The following is a 20,922-nucleotide window of genomic DNA, read 5'->3' as shown; positions in this document are numbered from 1 at the left end:
TGAATGCATCAGAGTGCTTCTGTGTTTCATGGATTTAGTGTGCTTGAGCATAAAAGAGGGCTTTTCACTCGCTTTAAGTTTACTCTTTTCCTCCTGCTTAAAGAGAATTTGGGTGTGTGTTTTTGGTCACAGTCACTGGGTTAATATTGCCTGACATGTGACATACAGACCTCTCTCAGAAAATATTCTATGTAAATCTGCGTGTGTTGGATGGGAGAAGTCCTGATGGGATGGTGCCAAAGGCATGCAAATTCTTGTTCTGAACGATCCCATGGAGAATAATGCTATAATCAGAGTGTGAATGTTTCTGATAAACAACCACAAAATAGTTAATGAAAAAGAAATCACTGCGGGTTTAGCTCTGCACTGCTGTCATTGCCTTGTAATTTGGTTTTCCTGCTGGATGAGGCAAGCTTCCCCTGGGAAGAAGAAGTGGATATTCAAGAAATATGGAAACACAGAAGCTGACAGCTGCACTTGCCCTTTTAAATTATTGTTCATTTACTCCTCATGAACTTTTCAACCTCAAGCAGTGATTTAGGGATTTTCAACCTGCTGGCCAGCACCGAGGTGTCATGTGCTTGGAAAGCAAAACGAAGTTCTCCACTGATTTTTCATCTATATCAACAGTCTTTTTATTCATTCCAAGTTCAAAGCACTTTGCATACCAGTGGATGCTAATCATAGTTTTCATTATTGCAGAAATACACAGGGTATACTCTGTGCGATCATAGCATTACACTCAGATTCCACCTTAACTTACTGGTACATGCTCTCACTTTTCATTCTGATTTCATGTATCTGTAATAAGAAGAGTAGAATAGCCTGGGCATCCAAGGGCACTGTGGTTAGGGCATTAGGGTAGAAACAAGTAGTTCTAATTTAGTTCCCTGCTGTATGCAAAGAATACTAAGTTGCTTTGGAAAAGCAATTTAAACAAAGGCACTTGGGGCTGCCTGGCCATGGAATTCCTAAAGGCCTTAATGCTTTTTTCTCTTATGAAGAAAGAGTAATCACTATCAGCCAGTTCACAAATGGATTGGGAGGATAAACATTTGTCAGTGTTATATTAATTCAGTATGGTAATATATAGTACTAAATATAAAATTATGAAAAGAATATATATATTTGTGCCCATAGCACCACTTACTCTGCACTCAACAAGAGCAAAAATCTGGATGCACACACATAAATGTCAATGTGAAAAACAAGATACTAAGCTGCTTTTTATTGTTATACTTAGTTCCTCGGTGATCTCCTGTGGCCTTTCTGATAGCTGCTCTTTTAATCTGAAGCCTAGAAAGATCTTTTTCCTTTGTCTATATCATTATAATGTGACCCAAAGCTATTGTTTTAAACTACTGTTTTTATTACTGTTACAAAATATATTGCTTTAGTGAGATTTTGGGGATAGGGAATGGGTCAGTAAACATAATAGACCAGCTGCCGCAGGCTTTTCAGCTGTCATGATACCTGTTCTAAAGCATCAGATCAGAACGTACCTTGAATTGAATATAATCAGCAACCAGACTTCTGAGTATCTTTCAACAAAATCCAGTTATTTTCAGTGTCTGTGCTGATTGCAAGGCTAGAACTATGAATGGGGAAATCAATCACATCACTTCTTCAGTGTGCAGTGTACTGTGGAAAAACTGCATGTCTGTTGGACTGCAATTATACACAACCTGCGAGTTCATCGTGTCCTCTGTATTGTCACCTGAGATGTCTTCATGAGACTGAATCCCCTTTGCACCCCCCTCCAGATATTTATGGACAAGGATGAGATCTGCCTGAGCCTTCTCCAGGCTCAACAGCCTGAGCTCTCTCCATCCCCTCACAGGAGAAGTGCTCCATCCCCCTCACACCTTCATGGCTCTGTGATGGACCCTCACCTTCTTATGATGGTCTCTCTCTGTGGGACCCAGCACTGCACACAGCACTCCAGTATCACCTGGTGCCGAGCAGAGGGGAAGGACCACTGCTCTCTATCTGCTGGCTCCCTTTGGCTCCCTAACAACAAAGAGCTCACAAACAGTATATTAGTTAACAAGTTGCTTTCTCTGAACCTGCAGAACTCGTAATTTTCTATTTTTCTGTCCATTGCTGGCTTTTCTGACAGTCACAGTTGCAGTACAGGAAAATGATGGTCTGTCACTCCAGCTGTTCTTACCCAGCAAACAAGCAAAATTCTTCAATTTTGTGCGATGATATTGCAAGAACCTGTTCAACCAGGAGTATATATTTTTAAAAATCTTGCTTTTACATTGATAATGAAACGGTATCATTTTGCTTTGTGACTTGGTGTGGTTCAGTTGCATTTGGCTTTAAATATTTTTCACACACAGTACGTTAAGTTGAAAAAGCTGCTGGAAGATGACTGCTCTTGGTGAAAGCATAAACGTGCCTGATTTCTTCTGTGATGCCTCAGGGCTGAACACCAAGTCCATGGCTGTCCTTCAGCTCCATATCACGCCAAACGAGACTGAATTCATTTGAGTATTTGCTCTAATTTGAATGTTTTTTTTGGTGTCGGGGTATTTTTGTTTTATCCCCGTGTTTTATGGAGCTCTCATAGGCACATGGCACAGTTTATGGAGAGCGTTATTAGCTTACTGCAGTTGCAGGCGGCTGCAGGCAGGCGGCCATTGAGCCGGCCGTTCTGACTGACCAATGGCGGCGAGAGGGGCGGGGCGGGCGCGTCAGCCGCGCGCCGGAAGGAGCCGCGGCTCCCAAGATGGCGGCGCGGTGTGCGTGAGAGCGGGCGGGAGGTGCCGCTGCGAGCTGCGCCTCGCGAGTCTGTGCGTGTGAGCCGGCGTAGCGTTGTCCTCACGGCTGCGGTGCCCTCGTGTTTTACGTGCCTTTCTCAGAATGTCCGGGGAAATAAATGTCGGTTTTTTGTGTCTGTCTGTAGGGGAAATGTTTGCGCCGTAGGACAGAACCGGCGGAGCCACAGGCACGGGGCAACGAGGAGGGTTGCTCTTTGTTTTTGTGGAGAAAAACAGAGAACTCAGAGACAAGCGGGATACGTTCACCGACTACCCTTCTGGTGGGGGCACGTGAGAGGAGCCAGGTTTTTCCAGGAAGAGCCAGTATTTGTACAAAATGTATGGAACTGAGCTGTGCGTTCATTGCGTTGGTTTCTGAGGAAGAGCTGCGCCGTGTGAGGGAGCCTTCACTGCACGGCTCTGTGGCTTCTTTTGCTCTGTCACGGGGTGGTTGGTTGCTTTTAACACAACTTAGTGAGCAGTGTTCCTTCTTGGAGCATGTGGTGTTCGTGGTGAACTGTAGCTGTTGGAGCATTGTGAAAGCAAACACTGCAGCACTGTAATTTAGTTGTTGGTGTAGCCTGTTTCCTCACACCACAGGGCAATGTTACCGAGCTGAAAGCTGTCTGTGTTTGCTTGTAGGTTGGAGACCCCCATGCACAGCCCGGTATCTCATCAGGGCACAGTGGAGATTGCGTGACTGCAGCTTGCCCGAGGCCTTGGAAGCTGTGCGCTAAGGTCGTGCTGAGCAGAGTGGTTCCATGGCAGCTTCACAGTGGGCTGCCTGGCGACGGCAGCTGTCCCCATAGGTGTCCCTCTCACTGACTGACGTACCATGGGAGATGTCACGGAGAAGGAGATGGATAACCTCACGTTCAAAAGTGACACCGTCCTTTCTGATGTGCATTTGCACTGTCCCAATAGAAGTCATCTCATGGTACGATTGAATGCAGTTGGACAGCCAGGTAATGCATGTTTAGACTGATGGAACTGTGTTTTAATTACACTCTAATGTATTTGTATTGTCTTAATTCTCCTTTGATTGGTTGATAGTAATCATAATATATTTTACTCCAAGCAGAAGCAGAACTGCTCCTGCTCAGAGGGAAGAGGGCTAACTGGATTCTCCTCATGAAAATAGCTACATAAAACTATTAATATGGATTTGCAGATAGCCCATCTTAGAACAGAAAAAAAAAAAAACAGCTTAAGTTACTGAGAAGAAGTAACACCAGTTTTTGTACAAGCTTAATTTTACATGTTTATTCCTTTATCTAGAATCTCAAGACAGCACTTCTGGAGATCACATTAAGAAGTTAGTTTGTGTCTTGCATATAGACTAGAAGTGAGAAGCCAGCAGTTTTAAGTACCGCCACTTGAAATAAATGCATAAGTAATTCATTTATGTTTTTTATAAAATCTTTAAATGATGATTTACCCTCTGCTCCAGAGGAACTCAACAGCTTTGTTATCTGTTGTGTTGTTTTTTTTAATTTAAAAAATTGGCTACAACAAATCTGAATATAGCAGTGAGCTTGACTAATTTATATAAATGAAAGAATCAAGCCCTTAGTGGAAATGAATTGGCAAATGACTGCCTCTACCAGCTTGTAGATTTCTATGAAGTTGTCAAGGGAAATGACCTTGGAGCTGTTAGTAAAATGTGCTTATAATGCTATAATGCAGCGGAAAGCACAGCATTGATAACAGGGTAGCAAAGTCACAGGCTGCAGCAAGTGAGGATATGCCCAAATGCATCAGCTGTGGGTACAGAAACAAAGGAAAAAAATCTGCTTACCCTTGGAAGGTCTCAGGTAGGCAGGGATTTCCAGTGAGATACCCTTACCTCTATTGTCAACCCTCAAATGAGGTCTGGGAATGGGTGGATCCTGGCTCCTGCCCTTCCATCCACTCTGGTACATTGCATGCACCTCAGCTCCCGTGGGTTGGCCCTGCTTTCCCACCAGGTGCTCAGTCACTGCGGTGACTTAGTGTTCGTTTGACGTGACTCTCCTTGGCACAAAGAACCTTTCACCACAGTAATATGACAATCTGTTTTATGTACTCTGAATGTCCATAGTCTTAAGAAATAAATGGATTTCCCATACCAGGGCTGGATTGTAGTATGACAGCTTCTGCTCTAAAAAATCCAGCAATAATCTGCCACCACCGCTTCGCTGTTTTTAGAGGACCTCCTGGGGATTTAGTCTGTGCTTATTTGGATCAGTTTTCCATTTTGAAACTCTGAGGATCAGGGTTAACTTAGAGAGCAGGGTCCCTTCCAACTTGGGATATTCTATGATGTGTTGATTGCATCCTCTAATTCATCAAATTAACGTGGTTGTCATGCAAACAGTAGCTGACTTACTAAATTTCTTGTGCTTGGATAGTGCATGAGAACTGCTGAATCACGGCCTGAACCTCTGATTAATCACCTGAGGCGAGCAATGAGTCAGCCATGGGAGCACAGGTGAAGGCAATTCACCTGTGCTGCAGGAAGGGGTGGAGTCTGGCTCCACCTCTCTTAGACCCATTTAAGAGCTGACTGCCAGTGGGGAAGGATCTTTTCTGGAGATCCACTCCACTGGAGTTTTGCAGCGAGCCCAGGATAGGGTGAGCGTCCCTATTTTTTCTGTCTTTTGCTTTAGTGTGACAACGATGTAGCTAAGCTCTCTGCTATACTATAACATCTGTATATTCATTGATTGTACAGATAGACAGTGAAGATTTTTATAAGATCTAGCTGTTATGATCTCTAGAGAAGGATTTCTCATGTTCCTGTAGTATCCTGTATGTCCAGCTTTGGATATATCTGAAGCAACTGAAATAGAACTCCATAAATTGTGCAACTGTTGAAATCAATAGTGGCAAACAGTTTCCCCTTGGTGAGAGTGAACTCATTTCCAAGAAATTCTTTTTAGATACTGCTGGTGTTGGCTGTTTTCACTAGACGTTTTCTTGGCTTTAAAAAAAAAAAAAAGAAAAGTGTCAGTAAGTCCAACCTAAGCTGACAGGAGGCACACTGCCTGTTTGTGCTGCCTCATGCTGCTTTAAGCTGATGGCAAGGTGAGAAGTTACTTGAATCTCAGAAGGGTTTGAAAATAGAAAAAGAAATTCCTTTTACTTTTTTTTTCTGAAATGTGTTTGTGTCCTTTAAGATAGAGTTCATTTCCTCCTGTTGATATAATTCCTAGTTTCTGATATTCATTCTTCTTTCAACTTGATCTATCTCAACAGAAGATCTTTTAGAGGATGTAAGAAACCATTTATTTTCCTGATTGCTGAAACAAGTTTCTAAGTAAGGTGAAAATGTAAATTGTGACTGAGTAGATGCTTAGTCAACCAGCAGATGTTGGTAGTGCTTCATTTATCCCTTCTGACAGAATTAGCAGAAATATTTCTTCCTAGCAAGTAGAGCTGTATTCTAAGATACCTGTAACACTTTCACTGCTCTAGATTTTTTGGTATGTGAAATGCATATCAAATGTCACGCAGGTGGAGGTTGCGTATAGATTCCGTTCTTCCCTAGCATTGATCTTTAACTTTATCCTCTTCCCACTCCATGTTCTTGCAGTGTTCCTGTCCTATTTCAAACTCCTTTGGAACACAGATGATCAGGCCTCTGAGAAATATGCAAGAGAAACTACAACTGAAAGAGAACTCCAGTACAGAAGTGGAGATGAACTAACTAACAAGGATGGGAATAATCTGAAATATGAGAAGGAATTGAATAGTGAAGGAATAGAAGCTCTGCTAGATGAGGATGGAGACTTGGAAGTGGTCAGAAGGCCTCAAAGAGCCAGCGACTCAGAGGCAGAGGATCTTATGAGGGATAGAGTATGTCCTGTAATTCTCATGAAAGGAAAAGAAGATGATTTTGAAGATGAAGAACAAGAATGCACTTGCAGCAATGTTGTTAAAATAGGTAAATAGTAGGCTTATGTTCGAGGAGAAATTGAATAAATATCTGCTGAAGTAAAACAAAGAAAAACTAAGTTGGTCTTTTAAATGAAAGAGAACTTGGTAAGTCCAAGTAGATAATAAGCCATAGTAATACTGTGATATTGTTAAGGGCTTTAAAAACAGTGCTTCTCCAAAAGTGTTTTGGATAATTGTATATCATGGAGAAATGGTTTTCCTTAATTAGAGTGGGGTTTTCACCATTATTCAGCATTACTGTGTGGAATTAATAGTGCTTAGTTCTAGATTTAAAGGGGAAGCATTACTTAACTTCTCAAATTTGCTATTATGGAACTTGATTTGAACAGTGTTTTGAAACAATATTCTCTTTCCATTTTCCCAGAGCATACTATGGCAACTCCCTTAGAAGATGTTGGTAAGCAAGTATGTACTGTGCCTTGTATTGCTGTTTGTGGATTGTGCTTCAGAATTTCTCTGGTTTAACTGCTTCTCTTCTCCACAGGTCTGGCGTGCAGCCTTTCTTCTTGCTGATTATATTCTGTTTAAACGGGATATGTTCAGGAGTTGCACAGTGCTAGAGCTTGGAGGTGGCACAGGAATTGCAAGCATTATCATGGGAATGATTGCTAGCAGAGTTTATTGCACAGGTAAGGCAGTTATCTTTAGTGAAATATAACAAACCAGTACTTTCATTCTGGGATTTTATCATCACCTGCTCTTTTTTTAGTTGTTAATTTGTTATCAATGCATATAAAATGTTGTTTATTGAAAAATGGCAAGCACTTTCATGACAGATCGAAAAAGCAGCAATAATTCCAGGTGCAAGCGTTTTGCAGCCAGTAAAACCCAATACTTTTCTAGATTAAAAAAGGTAGTATGGTGATCTAACTCCTTTTATCAAGGATGACATGGAGCTTAGTAATGAAAGAAAAAAGCAAGGGTGCTATGGAAGCAGTTGTGAGGGAAGGGAGCTGCTCTGAATTTTACTTTGAGAGAAGTTGAGATAAATAGTCTGAGAGGTCAGAGGAACGTACAGCGCGTGTGAAATATTCTCATTCTGAATATGGTTGTTGTTTTCTTCCAGATGTTGGTGAAGATCTTTTGGCCATGTGTGAACAAAATGTTGCGCTAAACAAACACCTGATGGAACCAGGAGGTAAGTGCTGTGCAGACAGTATTTGTGCAATTGCTTGTCTATGAATTACTGTAGGATTAAACAGCATAAGTCATTGGTAAGCTGGCTGGCATTTTTACGGGTAAATTAAACTTCTGTTTTGGTTAAAAGTGAATCATTTAGAAAGATGCAAGAAATCTGTACGTGTTTCAAAATGGGATAGCTTCTTTTGGAAAGGAGCAAAATATTCAATCTTTCTCTGTTAAGAAGTTAAGCCCAGCTGTGGCTTCTACGTTGTTATGTTCATTTCATTGAGGTAATTGTGAGGATCATGGACATTTAGGTGCCAAGGGTCGTGTAAACAGTGTAAATTACAGAGGCTGAACTTTGCAACTTGCAAGTGACATGTAGAAGAGAAATTAAGATATTTCTGATGATTACATTTGTCTTATTCTTCTTTTGTCAGTGGGTGACTGGTTTTTAAATGATGTCCAGTCTTATTTGTTTCCTATACCCTTTAGTATATCTTATCATATGTTTCAATACTGGCTGAAAGATCATTTGTGACTGTTGGGATCTTTCTACACCCACAGGAGGAGAAATTAAAGTAAAAGAACTGGACTGGCTGAAAGATGAATTCTGCACTGGTAGGTAGTTGTTATAGTTTATGAATCCTGCTTTGTTTTTTGGGCTTTCTTATCTGTTGAATGGTAGTAATATGATGTAATGGTTCAAAAAGTTGAGCAGCTATTTCAGGAAGTAAAATCATCCTTATGCTTTCAAAGCTTTTCTTGGACCTTAGATGTTTATTGAAAATACTTAATACTGCCAGATGAACAGGCTTGATGGTTTTCAGATATTCACAGAAAGCTTCTAAATTTTAGAAAGCATAACAGGAGGAAGCATAATCAAAAAATGCATGTTTTCTAACTGAATCTGTACTCTTGCTGCAGGATAGTAACTGGTAGTAAATTCTTATGTCAAGGGAAACTTAATCACACCAATCAGCCCTGAGCAAGAGATAATGAGCAAAAGCAAAGGACTGAAGGGAACTTCAGAGAGCAAATAGGGGAGGCTGTGATTTCCCTTCAGTGAGTTGCTCTGCTTACTGAGTAGCTGATCGCTACATTAAATTATTAAAGTATTTTTTTTAATCTATCAAACAGTTAAAGGTGTAGTTTAAAAAGAAGCTATCTTCTCTCGTTACAGATCCAGAAGCTCTCTATAGCTGGTCTGAAGAAGAGATTGCAGATTTGCATGACCACTGCACTGTGATAATGGCAGCTGATGGTAGGAAAATATAACCAGCAAGCTTTTAAATCAATCGCTTGAGCATTTTGAGGAACAACTTAACTATACCTAGTTCGCTTTTGAAATGTGATGGATCAAATCCTTACCTGTTTGTCAAATCTCTGCCTCAAGTGTTCTTGTCTATATTTTTTTAAACAATTCTATTTACTGCCTGAATTAGCAATAGAAGAATAAGATACTGAAAAATCCAACAACCTTTCTTTATTACTTGTAATTGAGTAAATTAGTCAAAGAATATAATTGCTCATAAGTGATTAAGTTGATTTTCAGAAGATTTAAGTGTTGTTGTCGTACCCTTATCTTGAATCCGATAACCTTGGTGCAAGTAAAGACAGACAGGTGGCTGGGCTAGTATGCTCCCTAGTGTGGGAAGACTTTTAGGTACTGCATGTGTCCTATTGCATCTCTGGCTTTTTTTTTCCCTATTCTTGCTGAAGTAGGAAAAAAAAAAAAAAGAAATGTGGTATGTGATTATTTTTTTTTTAGCTTTGCAGTAAGGTATTTCCAGGCTGAGAGAGATCTTGTTAAAGTTCTGTAAGTTGCTTGACAGAAGCGATTCCCGTTGTCATGAGAGAAATCTTTAAGATTTCTTTTTGTAAAGAGCAGTACTGGATACTATCACTGGGTCAGTTGTTGCCATTAAATGTGTGTAATACCTTGGGGGTTTAGATAAAATAATGATTTGTTTGATTATAATAATAGAATTATTATTAAATATTGAAATATTAAAGCTGCTTGTTGTTTCAAGCCTGAGATTCAGTAAATGCTACACTTAGTGTAAATACCATATGCTCTTCATGTTCTTCCCATAGTGTTCTACGACGACGATCTGACGGATGCCTTGTTCAGGACGCTGTATAGAATCACACATAACTTGAAACATTCTTGCACAGTTTTCCTAGCCATAGAAAAGAGGCAAGTATTACTAACTCCTAACATAAGGACTAGAATCTTTACATTCTTTCCTTTCCTTGAACAAAAGCCCTGATGTGCCTGAAGGCCGGATTCTGATTATTGATTGATCAAAGGCTGCTGTGAATGCCCAGTACAAGCATTTGTTAAACTTCTTTGATTTTTATAAGTTCAGAATTTGATCTCCAGAGAAGTGTGATCTTACTTTTGTCATTCATTAGGTAACCTTTGTGCAAATAAAGATTAATAGGTGGCCAGTGTAATGTATTCTGTAATGTCTGACAAAATTTGCTGTGATTTTGAGGTCCTGTGCTTATGGAGCAGAGTGAAAAGGCTCAGAATGAGAAAATACACACATTTCCTTTCTCACATCCCCCCCATTGTAATTGCTCTGGTGGTTTCTTTCAAGGAATTGCGTGCTTTTGAGTAGCTGTATGTTGAAGTCTGTTCATAAACTAGTATGTAAGTTGATTATGCTTAAAGGTATGTAAGCAATAGCTACTCATGTGATTTGGTGCAAAGTGTTTGTCCCAGAAACAAAGCCAGTTATTTTGTTGGAGCAGAATGTGTTAAAATCAATGGAAAGACTCATCCAAGGCTTACTGGGTTTTTGATAGGACAAGCTTTCTGGGGCAGCAGGGGGTTATTTATTTATTTTTTTTAACTGTGGAAGTGAATTACTCTGGGAAGACCTAAGTTTCTCATTAGCTGAAGAAAGTTACATAGCTGTTTAAGGTGCAGGTAAACAAAAAAGGTTTTAATTTAAATATTGTCTTGCCAGACTGAATTTCACTTTAAGACAGATGGATGTTACGTGTGAAGCCTACAGTCATTTTCGAAGTACTCTAAATGATTTGGAGAACCTTCATGATGGAAAAATGAAATACAGTGTGGAACCCATTAAGCCTAATTTCTGCCAGTTTCTCATTTATGAAAGGATTGAGCAGTTGGTAAGTGGCATTCATTAAAATAAATGGCATATGTTGGGCTAGCAATCTGAAATTAGTTTTCAGCTGTGTGCTTAACATGAAGTAAGAACAGAAGAACAAATGTTATGCTCTTATTTATTTCCATTTAGTTTTCGTTGTATTAAAATGATTCTTGTCAGTGCTTACACAGCCCAGACTAAATAGGCATAACATGCCCTTTTCTATCACAGAACAATTCAGTGGCTTAAATTGTTTCTTAACCTCTGAGGAAATGAGAGCAATCTATTCTAACATAACAATTTTTGTGACTGACTGGAAAATGGACCAATATCATCTTCATTTCTTTGAATGTAAAAAAGCTTTCATTTTCTCGTTTTTATAATTCCCAATCAGGGTTAAGGTAATAATGCTCTTATATATATATATGGAGAAGTCGATGAGTAGTAAACTTGTGGCATTTAGAGATGTATCAGGTACATTATTTTACTTACATTCCAAGCACTCATGGTTTCCTCTCTGTTCTTTTTTCTAATTGTCTGCTCTTATGAGTATTATGCAGGCCAGCTAGTAGCTTGTTAGCTTCTGTAGCAACACAAATTGAGACCCTTGGGGAGAACTTGCAAGTCTTGTACTAGCTTCTGAATCTGTAGTCATGTAGCCACCGTACTGTTTTGTGTAGTACAGTATGTGTGCACACTGTGGTTATGGGTTTCACAGTGATTTCATGAGATTAATTTGCTTTTCTTAGTGCTGCCACCTTCAGCCATAAGGTTTTGCATGAATGTTTTATAATAAGTCTACACATGTATAGGATGAGTTACTTCTACAGGTGTGAATGTATTTTCTACATAACCTTTTGTGGAAGGCTACTGGCCTTTGAAATAGATACATTTTTTTTTTTAAATGCAGAAGTCACCTTGTTGATCATGGAGTACACTGCTGGAATTCCAAATGTTGTGGTGATAGGGATATGATAATCTGATTACTAATATTTACTATAGCAGAAAAACCTTACACTAATTTACTCTACGAAGACAAAGTGTCTGGTTTTCATCCTTATTCTGCAGTGTATTGAGAAGCGTGTGTATAAGTAGTCATTTGTGAGACCTTGATTCCTCAATAAATGGACTATTTATTAGTATTATTACTAGCTACGTCTCTGCTAGCAATATTGGAAGTGTTTTTCAACATAGACTAAGAAAGAGAGCAAGATTCTCAGTCAAAATACTGCAGGTTCTGTAGACCAATGAAATTATTTTTAGAAACGATTTGAATTATACTATTTTTTTATTTTAGAAAATCATACTGCAAGAATAAAGAACTCAATTCTCTAGTTCTATCTCAGAGATAACGTGTTGGTTGTTGTGGGAGATTACGTAAATGCATTTGCTGTGAATTAGAGAGTGTGTGCAAGTTGAGCTTTATTGTAATAACAACCTACTGATCTGAGAAAATAACTATATGAATTTTTCCCCTCCTGTAGGAATTGTGGAAGATCATTGCTGATCAGCTAACGTGACAGGGACATGAGAAAATAGAAGACCTTAATCTAAGGATAATATTTGGGGGGGGGATGTTTTATTGAAAAACTTCCTGTTGGATCTGAGTTCTCAGAAAGTAATTCCCTGCAGATTTGCCTTACCTCAGCAAGTCTTGTTTTTTTGGCTCTTAGAATGTGGTTTTTTGCTTCTGTTACGAAACTGGTTAATGTTGATCTTCAGAGGACATGCTGGCTGAGAAGCTGTGGCAGTGACACAGAACTGCACGTGCCCTGGGACCGAAGAGGTAGGCTTTAGTTCTAACAAAGAGGTATTTCGCCTTGCTCCCTGTGGCCGATTTGTAGATGTCACACATGTTACTTTTTAGTTTTCTGAACTTGGATACAGTTCTCAGTCTTACCAGAGCTGCACATTATTTGTATTTATGGACAGCTGTGAAAGAGTCTATGGGCAAGCCCTGTTTGTCATTCACAGACTTCCATTTAAGCAATCTTCAATGCTTATGTATGAATGAAATGTATGAAACCTAGCTCTTCATTTTGGGTTCGTCTTATCTGAATCAGTCTGGCCTAGGGCAACTGTCTCAATGGAAAGGAGGCAAGGTGCATTTAGTTTGAGCCTCTTCAAATGTTCTACAGAAGTCTTAGAGCTGTACTGTCCTGGTGGCATTCTGAGGTACTCAGTGCTTGCCAGGCTGAGGATGGGAAAGGGAAGTGACATACTCCTCCCTCTTAAAACGTTGGAGTTCTCAGAGTGTATATGTGAGGCTGGGAAGAAGGTGACCCAGAATGTCTTGCCTCTGCAAATGGGGCTTTCAGTGCCTTAGCTTTTGGATTAAAGTAAAACGGATTTATCAATTCTCCTCTGTGTCATTAATGAAACCAAAAATCATTGTGTTTGTACTCATTACAAATTCTGTGCGTACTATAGTGTTTGTGTTTATATCACTTGCCATATGTGCACTGTCACTTACATTCTTGTGCCTGCTGGATTCTTTAGCATTGTGAAAATGTTCCAGCCTGTGACACGTGGGAGTGTGTACGTCACATTAGAAGCATCTGGTTGTCTTTGTGAAAGTCTGTTTTACATTTGCTTTAGTTTGGTCCTTTTAGGTCAATTATTTCATAATGCATGAGCATTAAGGTATATTTTGCACAAAGATATATTTTTCTCTATTTTTCATGTTGCTTAATGAGATGAAAGGTCATTAGAGAAAGATGATGGCTTTTTCCTGTGAGTAAAACCCAAGTAAAAATTACATTATGTTGTTATGTATCTGTCTAGATTAACATAGAACATTTCTCTCACAATTCTCATTTAAACATCAAAGATAAAACAAACAAAACTCCTGTATCTTAATCCAGAGATTCCCAACTAGAGTTCTTATTTCTGGTTCGTGCACTGATTTTGACAACACACCACCTCTCCAGTCCTGAGAGACCCCTACTAATGATGGAACCTAACACACTCTAAATGTGCTCTGTGGACATTTGGTGTCTGTTTTTATGGACCTTTCACAGGGGTGGCCCACAGACTAAGTGAATGATATCTGTGTATGCACTGAAGGGTGCTGATTAACCTGTTGGTTAGGGTGGGACCTGAGCACTACTTAAGTGTTGGTTGTGGAATAAGGGGTGGATATCATACTGTTTTTGACTGAGATAGAGTTTATTTTCTTCATAGTGGCTTGGACTGTGCTGGGTTTTGAATTTGTGATGAAAACGATGTTGTAACACACCAGTGTTTGAGTTGTTGCTGAGCACTGGTCATACAGCATCAAGGTCTCTGTTTCTGGTGATGCCCTTGCAGGATGTGGGTGAGGCACAGCCAGGACAGTGAACCCCAGCTGCCCAGCAGCAGATTCCATACCACCTGATGTCCTGATCAGGAATAAAAGCTGGAGGACAGATGGGATGGGGGTGTCCTGGAGTTGTGGTCTTTGTCTTCCCAAGTAGCCGCTGCTCGTGATGGACCCTTGCTGCCCTGGCTCATAAGGAGCAGTGATTGGATTCCTTGTGCTTTGCTTGCTTGAACAGCTTCTGCTTTACCTGTTAAATTGTCTTTATCTCAAACCATGGATTTTTTTTTCACTTTCACTGTTCCAGTTCTCTCCCCCATCCCATGTAAGGGGAGAGGTGAGCTGCTCTGTGGGGTGGAGTAGCTGCCAGGGTTAGACTGCAGCAGTTGGTTTGTGATGTTATTTACTTGGGGGGTTAACTGAAGACAACTTCTTTTGAATGCATCTGCAACTTAAGTAGTGTTTTGGTTTTGTGGGTTTTTTTTGTTTGTTTGTTTTTGAAGGTTCAATAGCAAGAAATGCATTTGAACTGATGTAAGATAGTCTGTGTGGTTACAGAAACTCATCCAGGCAAGGAGATACTGTGGATCTGTTCAATGTAGAATTCAAGCATTTACAACTGGTTTAAATTAGCATCTGAAAAAACAAAAAAAAAACATTTGTGTCTTTGGCTGAGTAACTACAACCATCGCTGCTTTTTGTAAGTAAGCTAAAGTAGAATTTCCTCCTAATGCCTTGGAGCTAATCCTGCTGTTGAAGGGAGTCTCAGGGTTCAGTGTCTGAGGCTGTAAGTATAAGCAGCAGTAGATACAGTTGCCTTAAACCAGTTTCAGATCACCCAAGAGAGGAAACAGTCACAATCTGACAATAAAGAAGAAATTTTTTCCCCTTTCTGAGGATCGGGGCTCCCCAAACACTACAAAAACAGTGATCTGCAAGTAGAGATGCTTCCCTTGCAGCTGCCAGCCCTTAAGTGAGGTTAATGGTCCCACAGGTGAATTGCTCCCAGCTGTGCTCCCAGGGCTGGCTACACCCCTTCCCCAGCTGCTTGATCACTGGTTCAGGCCATGACCCACCCCTTCCCGTACAGAGGTGTAAAGGTCAGCTTGTACATTTGGATACGACACGGCAGATGATAAGGAGTAGCCAGAAACAGGCAGTAACTAAGAGCAGGAGAGTTGCAAAGAACCTTAAGATGCCCTGGCTTTGCAGTGGTAGTGAGAGAGAAGCACAGACTGCCCTGCCAGAGAGCTGGTAAGGGATCACTCCTCAGTCTTGTCTGGAATCATGCTCTATGTAGGTCATGCTCAGCACATAAATTTACACCTTCAGCAGTCCGTTGTCTGTTAGGGTTAGAAACAGGAACTGGTTTAATGTTAAGCATGCAGATCATAACTGGAAATCCAGCTAGTGCCTGAAATGATAATACTTCTAGCACGCTGTCTGTGTTTATATGATGAGGAAGGTGGTTTTTTTCCTAATAAAGCATGCTTAAAAATGATGTGCTCGTGGGGTGGTGTATCTGAATTTTGTACGATTCCAATCATGAAGCGCAGTTTGTTGCCAGCACAAGACACTGTCCCAGCTGATCCCTCGGGACCTTGTTGAGCAGATCACTGCTCTGCTGCTCTGGGGCTGGAGAGGAGCTGTGTGAGGAGCACAGCTCAGTGCTGTCCGGCTGTGGGTCGGGCTGGGGGACCTGAAGTTTATTATTTGGGCATCTCGCGGTAAACATCGTGCATTTTTTTTTTTATTTTATTTTTTTTTTTTTTGCAGTAAAACGTTCTAGCGCTTTATTATCCCGAGTGATTAAAAAGCGCTTCGTTAGCAAAGCTGCCGTCTTCCTTGCAGCGTTGGGACGGCCGCGCCTTTGTTGTTGTAACAACCATGAGAGGTATCGGAGTTCTGCCCCACGGTACGCGCAAACGCAGCACCGCTTCGCGTGCTGCCCGCGGGGCCGAGGCCGTGACGCGACCCGTCCCGGCGCTGCGCCCAGCCCCTCACCGAGGCCATCCGGGGCTCCGCCCGCATCGCGAAGCCGCGCCTCCCCGCGCCGCGGGGCCGAGTCCGAGCCGCGCGCCTCCTTCGGCGGCGCCGATTGGCTGCGGTGCGCGCGGCCGGCCGGGCAGCGGCGCGGAGGGGAGCGAGAGCGGGGCTCGGCGGCACCCGGAGCGCGGCGGGCGGAGGAGCGCGGCCCCGCGGGTGGTGGTGAGCGGCGGGAACCAAGGGAGGGCGGCGGCGCGGAGCCCGGCGGGGAGCGGGCGCGTATAGCGGGCTGCGCGGTGCGTCGTGCGGCGGTGCGGGGCCCGGGCCGAGCCGCAGCGGCGCGGTGTGCGGCACGTGTCCCGGAGGCGCGCTCCGAGCTGCGCCGCACCTCGGCCGGGGCCGTGCCGCTGCACGTCGGCCTTTGCGGCGGTCCGTCCTGCGTGCCTAGCGGTGCGAAGGGAACGATGTGCGAGGATGCCGGGCTGCGGTGGGGGGGATGTCCGAGTAATTCTGTAATAGGCAACGGACGTTTCGGGCTCACCGCGGCTGACCTGTGCCCCGCGGTCCAAAGGCATGGCCAGAGCTCCCGGCTGGGTGCGGGATGGAGGTGGGAGAGGGCGAGCGCCTGGGAGCCCTGCCATGAGGAAATTGCCGTGCGGATCTGTTACGGTCGGGTTATCGTCTTGTGAACCGCATCGAGGGCTCTTTTTTTTGCAGCCTCAGCTGTATCTCATCTCGCTGCAAGTCAGCTGCTCCCCGTGTCTGACGCGTGGGAGGGGGGGGTGGATCCAGTTCTGTAACAGCTGTGATTTTGTACCTGTTTCAGGTACACATGGAGATTTGCCTTCCTTTCTTAACCAAATGGAAACAGCTTGTGGAAAAAGGTTGTTGAATGCATGAATACCGCATTGTCCATTGTTTACTTAAAGAAATCAAAGCTTAAAATTTGCCTGTAGTTGCCATGTGCCAGAAAACTTCACTGAAATGATGACTCTGAACTTGTGTGAGTCTCCTCACGTCGGATGTGTTTGCTTAGTGTTGTTTTCCAATACCATTTGATTTGTTCTTGTACATTGCATGTTGTCAGTCTGTGCACCTTTTTGCCCCAGCAAGTTTCCTGCAAGTGCTTCAGAGTTTTTCAGGCAGAATGCTCAAAGTGATGGAGAACGGAAGCATCTTATCGCTTCCAAAAGAGTCGGTAGTAGAAAAGGGCCGGATGTTATATCTCCTGTCAGGAGGGCAGCTAGAACCATATGCAGGAAGGTGTGAAATTACAGGTAGGCAGAGCCAAAATGCTACATTGGGCTCTCTGCAGCTTCAAGGCCACTGGCACACAGCATGGATAATTGCTAGTGTGGCCTCTCACCTGTGGAAGGATGAATATGCTTGAACATTGATGGAACAGATTGATTTTTCAAGAGGCCCAAAGCGCCCAACCTGATCAGTCAAATTCCTGCTCTTTAAGAACAGGTGAGATTAGTGTGGGTTAAAGCAAACCAACTGAAGTACGTCCTCTGTTTCTGTATTTCGTGATCTGTTGTATCAAACCACAGTCCTGTTTCCTGAAATGATGGCTGTGGGCCAGGAAGACAGGGAAGATGATATTTTCTTTGCCAGATGGTATTTGTGCAAAAATAACAGTATTCTGGGGGGTTTTCCAAAAGATTTAAAGCGTGTAAAACAGAACATTGTCTTAAGTGATTTCTGTGTCCTTGAATTACCTTGTTTATTTTTCCCTATGCAAAAAGACTCCACTGTACCTTTCCGCTCTCTCCAGGAGTCAGATGCTGGAAATTCAGCAGAAGGGTCAGGTGAGAACCTACCAAGGCTGTCTTGCCCTCCTGGCACCCCTTTGGCAGTGGCAGAGGAGGTTGCCTCTTGCTGTCCAGCGGGTGTGTGTATCTGCAGCAGAGGGAACACCTTCAAGAGTGGGGTTTTTGACTTCCAAGGACGTGGCACTGGCTGGTTTGCAGTTACGGACTGGTACTCAGCAGGACTGAGGGCAGATCTCAAACAGTAGGACTGCCATAGGATTCAGATGCCTAAGCTTTTTTACAGACTGTTGGGTTTTTTTGTATGATGGAAGACTGCAGTGATTGTAAGCATATATCTGTTGTGTGTGATGGGTGGTGTGATGAAGCAATGAGTAGAACAGTTCTGTTTGTTTCCTTGGTGAGTTTCTCTTCCAGATTTTATAACTCTGAAATGTAGCTTGGCACTGACAGGGAACAGAGTGCTTTGGGGTGTGTTCATCTCCTTACAACTCATGTGAAACTCACAGCTTAGAAATTAAATTCTAATTCTGCTTTTGTTTGGGGGTGGGTTGAAGCAATGCATCTTGCTGGAGGTTCCTTGTAAGAAGCCGGCACAAGTGCCATGCTGCTGTCATAGCTGTCCAGCTGTAATCCTCAGAGCAAAGCTACTTCTAAACAATGTCCTCAGCGTGCCTCAACTCCAAAGTCTGGCACGTTTTTGGGGAGATTACATCCCTAACGAGATCTGAGGTGGGAAATTGGCTGGGTAGTAACAAAGGCTGAGTAGGCATTCCTGGAGCAGTTCTTACCTGGCACCTGCTCAGATAGGTCAGCACTAGGGAGTATGGTGAGGAGAGCATCACTGGGACATGGCCCTCTGAGCTGGGGATTCCTTAGCTGCCAGTAGTTGCTGTTGTGGAAAAAGCCTGCTTGAGCTTCCCTGGTTCATAGAGCATTCCTTCTCTTCGCTGACTCCCTAATGAGGTTTTTCTCTGAGTCAGCAGAGGTTTGGATTCAGGTTCCTGGCTCCAAACCCATTCTCCACTCTGCAGCCAGTTCAGATTTAGAGCTGCGTCTGCTGTGTGAGTGTGGGTGCTGGGGTCACGGTGAGCATCTCCCCCTCGTTTCATTTTGTCTCTGCAGCTGTTGGGTAGAAGATCTGTTCTTGTGGAAAGGGGATGGAAGAGGGCATGGAGGGAAGCACTGTGCTGCTGGCTGGTATCTCAGCCCAGAGTATGCAGGTGATGAACTTGTGGGGATGGTGGTGTCCTGGATTTCTTTTCTGGTTGCTTTTTTTGTTTGCAGAGTTTCTCTTTTTTTTCCTTCCCCATGTGACCTTGGATTCATCACTAGTATCTCACAGAACAAAACAACAGGTGTCAGGAGAAGAAATAAATTAGTAATGATGTTTTCATAACTTCATTTCTTATGCTTGGCTCAGTTTTCAATATCCAGTTTCCATCTGTGAGCTTCCTTGCAGGCAAAGCACGAGGCAGCAAGTTTCTCGAGGAAGTCTGTACCCCGGTGCTGGAAGCTCTCATGCTGACTTTTTGAGCCTGTAATTATGGTACAGATTGATCTTTTTTTCCCTCCTCTTCCTACCCAACCACGGAACAGCCTTGCAGGTGTTCTCACCCAGGCCATGCCTCCTGCCCTTCCAGCTCTGCTCTTTCTGAATGAAGCAGTGCAAGCATAGAGGCCTGCAGAAACCCTAAGGGGAGCAGAGGGAGCAAGAAAAAATAAGCTTGTGGAGAAAGGGAACAATAATATCCCTCATTTGTATAGCATCAAGCTCAGTGTTGATTAATCACTTGGAACATCACAGCAGCATGCCAATTTTGAGTTCTGTTTTAGCAAAGGAGAGTGGATGTGGAGATTCTTGGCAGCACCCCCTGATGGCAAACACAACTGCAATCAGCTCCTGTGTTTTAAATTGGTCTGAAAATAATACAAGAATGTGAATAAGTGGTGCAGATAACAGTAGTTAACTATTTTAAACAAGTTTGGTGTAGCTCATTAGCAGTAATATTTTTTGTTTTAATAATGCATCCTCCGAATCCGATCTGCCAGCCTCTATTTGTGTCAGATGCCAATAATGGGAACCAGCCATCCTGCTGTCATCTCTGTCTGCTGCTTGTGTTCCCCAGGTGCTCAGCTGGCACTAGTCTTGTGATGTACACCAAAAATATAAAATGAGAATAAATTTGTACTGAAGCATTTTGAACAGCTCGCTTTATAAGTCTAATGATAAGAATGGTGCCTCGCCGGGAATTAGAGAATACTTCAGGTTAAAAAGCTAGTTAGAAATCCAGCTGCTCTTGCAAGCAGTCAGTGCTATGGACAGACTGGAGGTCATAACTTCTGAGTGGTTGCTGATTTCCTGGCTGCAGGCAGGGTGTACTGCTGGCTCCCTGATGGCAGTGCTCCCAGGCAGCAGGCACAGGGATGCCTTTACCTCTGTGCTTAGTGTTGCTTTCCACCTCTGTGTGTGTTCATCCCAGCACCAGTGTCAAGCAAACCTTGTTGGATTTGCTCCGTGGCTCTTGCTGCAATGCAGCTTCTTGGAAAGGGAAATAGGATTACAGAAGCAGGGTGTGCTGGTGGAGGTAGGAAAGCAGAGGATAAGTGTGGCTGGGTAAATCCCACAGTCCTTGCTTGCATGCTGGCTTCACCAGATAACAGAGCTGGGTGGGGAAAATGTTTGGTTTGCTGCACAGTTCGCTCAGCAGCTGTTGGAGAGGCTGATGTAGCTGCTGTAACGTGGTGCTTCTGCTGTGGCAGCTGAAGAAAAACATGAGAAAAGTCAAAGGAGGGAGTGGTGGCAGATGGAGACCATGAGGAGCGGAGCTGGGGGTTGGTTTGGGATTTTGCAGGACCTTCTGATGTGATCTGTAGATAGCCAGTGTTCATTTGCACACAGAAGTTTGACCGTT

At 42.8% G+C, this 20,922-nt stretch overlaps 2 protein-coding genes across 4 annotated transcripts in view; both read left to right on the top strand.

Annotated features, from left to right (window-relative positions):
- The window catches only part of METTL22 (methyltransferase 22, Kin17 lysine), a 28,566-nt gene extending 12,816 nt beyond the window's left edge, over positions 1 to 15,750 (top strand). The window contains exons 1-12 of one of the 3 annotated variants that reach the window (XM_010719409.4): positions 2,675 to 2,798; positions 2,912 to 3,104; positions 3,408 to 3,730; positions 6,340 to 6,690; positions 7,069 to 7,109; positions 7,189 to 7,333; positions 7,771 to 7,842; positions 8,394 to 8,447; positions 9,010 to 9,090; positions 9,924 to 10,026; positions 10,805 to 10,973; positions 12,436 to 15,750. In XM_010719409.4, coding sequence (XP_010717711.2) covers positions 3,601 to 3,730; positions 6,340 to 6,690; positions 7,069 to 7,109; positions 7,189 to 7,333; positions 7,771 to 7,842; positions 8,394 to 8,447; positions 9,010 to 9,090; positions 9,924 to 10,026; positions 10,805 to 10,973; positions 12,436 to 12,471 — 1,182 coding nt within the window. In that variant the 5' untranslated portion in view covers positions 2,675 to 2,798; positions 2,912 to 3,104; positions 3,408 to 3,600 and the 3' untranslated portion in view covers positions 12,472 to 15,750. Of the gene's footprint in view, positions 1 to 2,674; positions 2,805 to 2,911; positions 3,105 to 3,407; positions 3,731 to 6,339; positions 6,691 to 7,068; positions 7,110 to 7,188; positions 7,334 to 7,770; positions 7,843 to 8,393; positions 8,448 to 9,009; positions 9,091 to 9,923; positions 10,027 to 10,804; positions 10,974 to 12,435 lie in introns of those variants that run through there. The other 2 variants (XM_010719410.4, XM_085237791.1) reach the window with 2 other exon arrangements.
- A 445-nt stretch (positions 15,751 to 16,195) lies between these two features.
- Positions 16,196 to 20,922, top strand: part of ABAT (4-aminobutyrate aminotransferase) — a 40,834-nt gene continuing 36,107 nt past the window's right edge. The window contains exon 1 of the mRNA XM_085237790.1: positions 16,196 to 16,457. The gene's annotated coding sequence lies outside the window, so the exon portion shown is untranslated. The remainder of the gene's footprint in view (positions 16,458 to 20,922) is intronic.

Source organism: Meleagris gallopavo, chromosome 16, assembly GCF_905368555.1.
Source record: "Meleagris gallopavo chromosome 16, MGAL_WU_HG_1.1, whole genome shotgun sequence".
In the NCBI taxonomy this organism is placed as follows: domain Eukaryota; kingdom Metazoa; phylum Chordata; class Aves; order Galliformes; family Phasianidae; genus Meleagris; species Meleagris gallopavo.
This window is presented reverse-complemented; position numbering and strand designations above follow the sequence as displayed.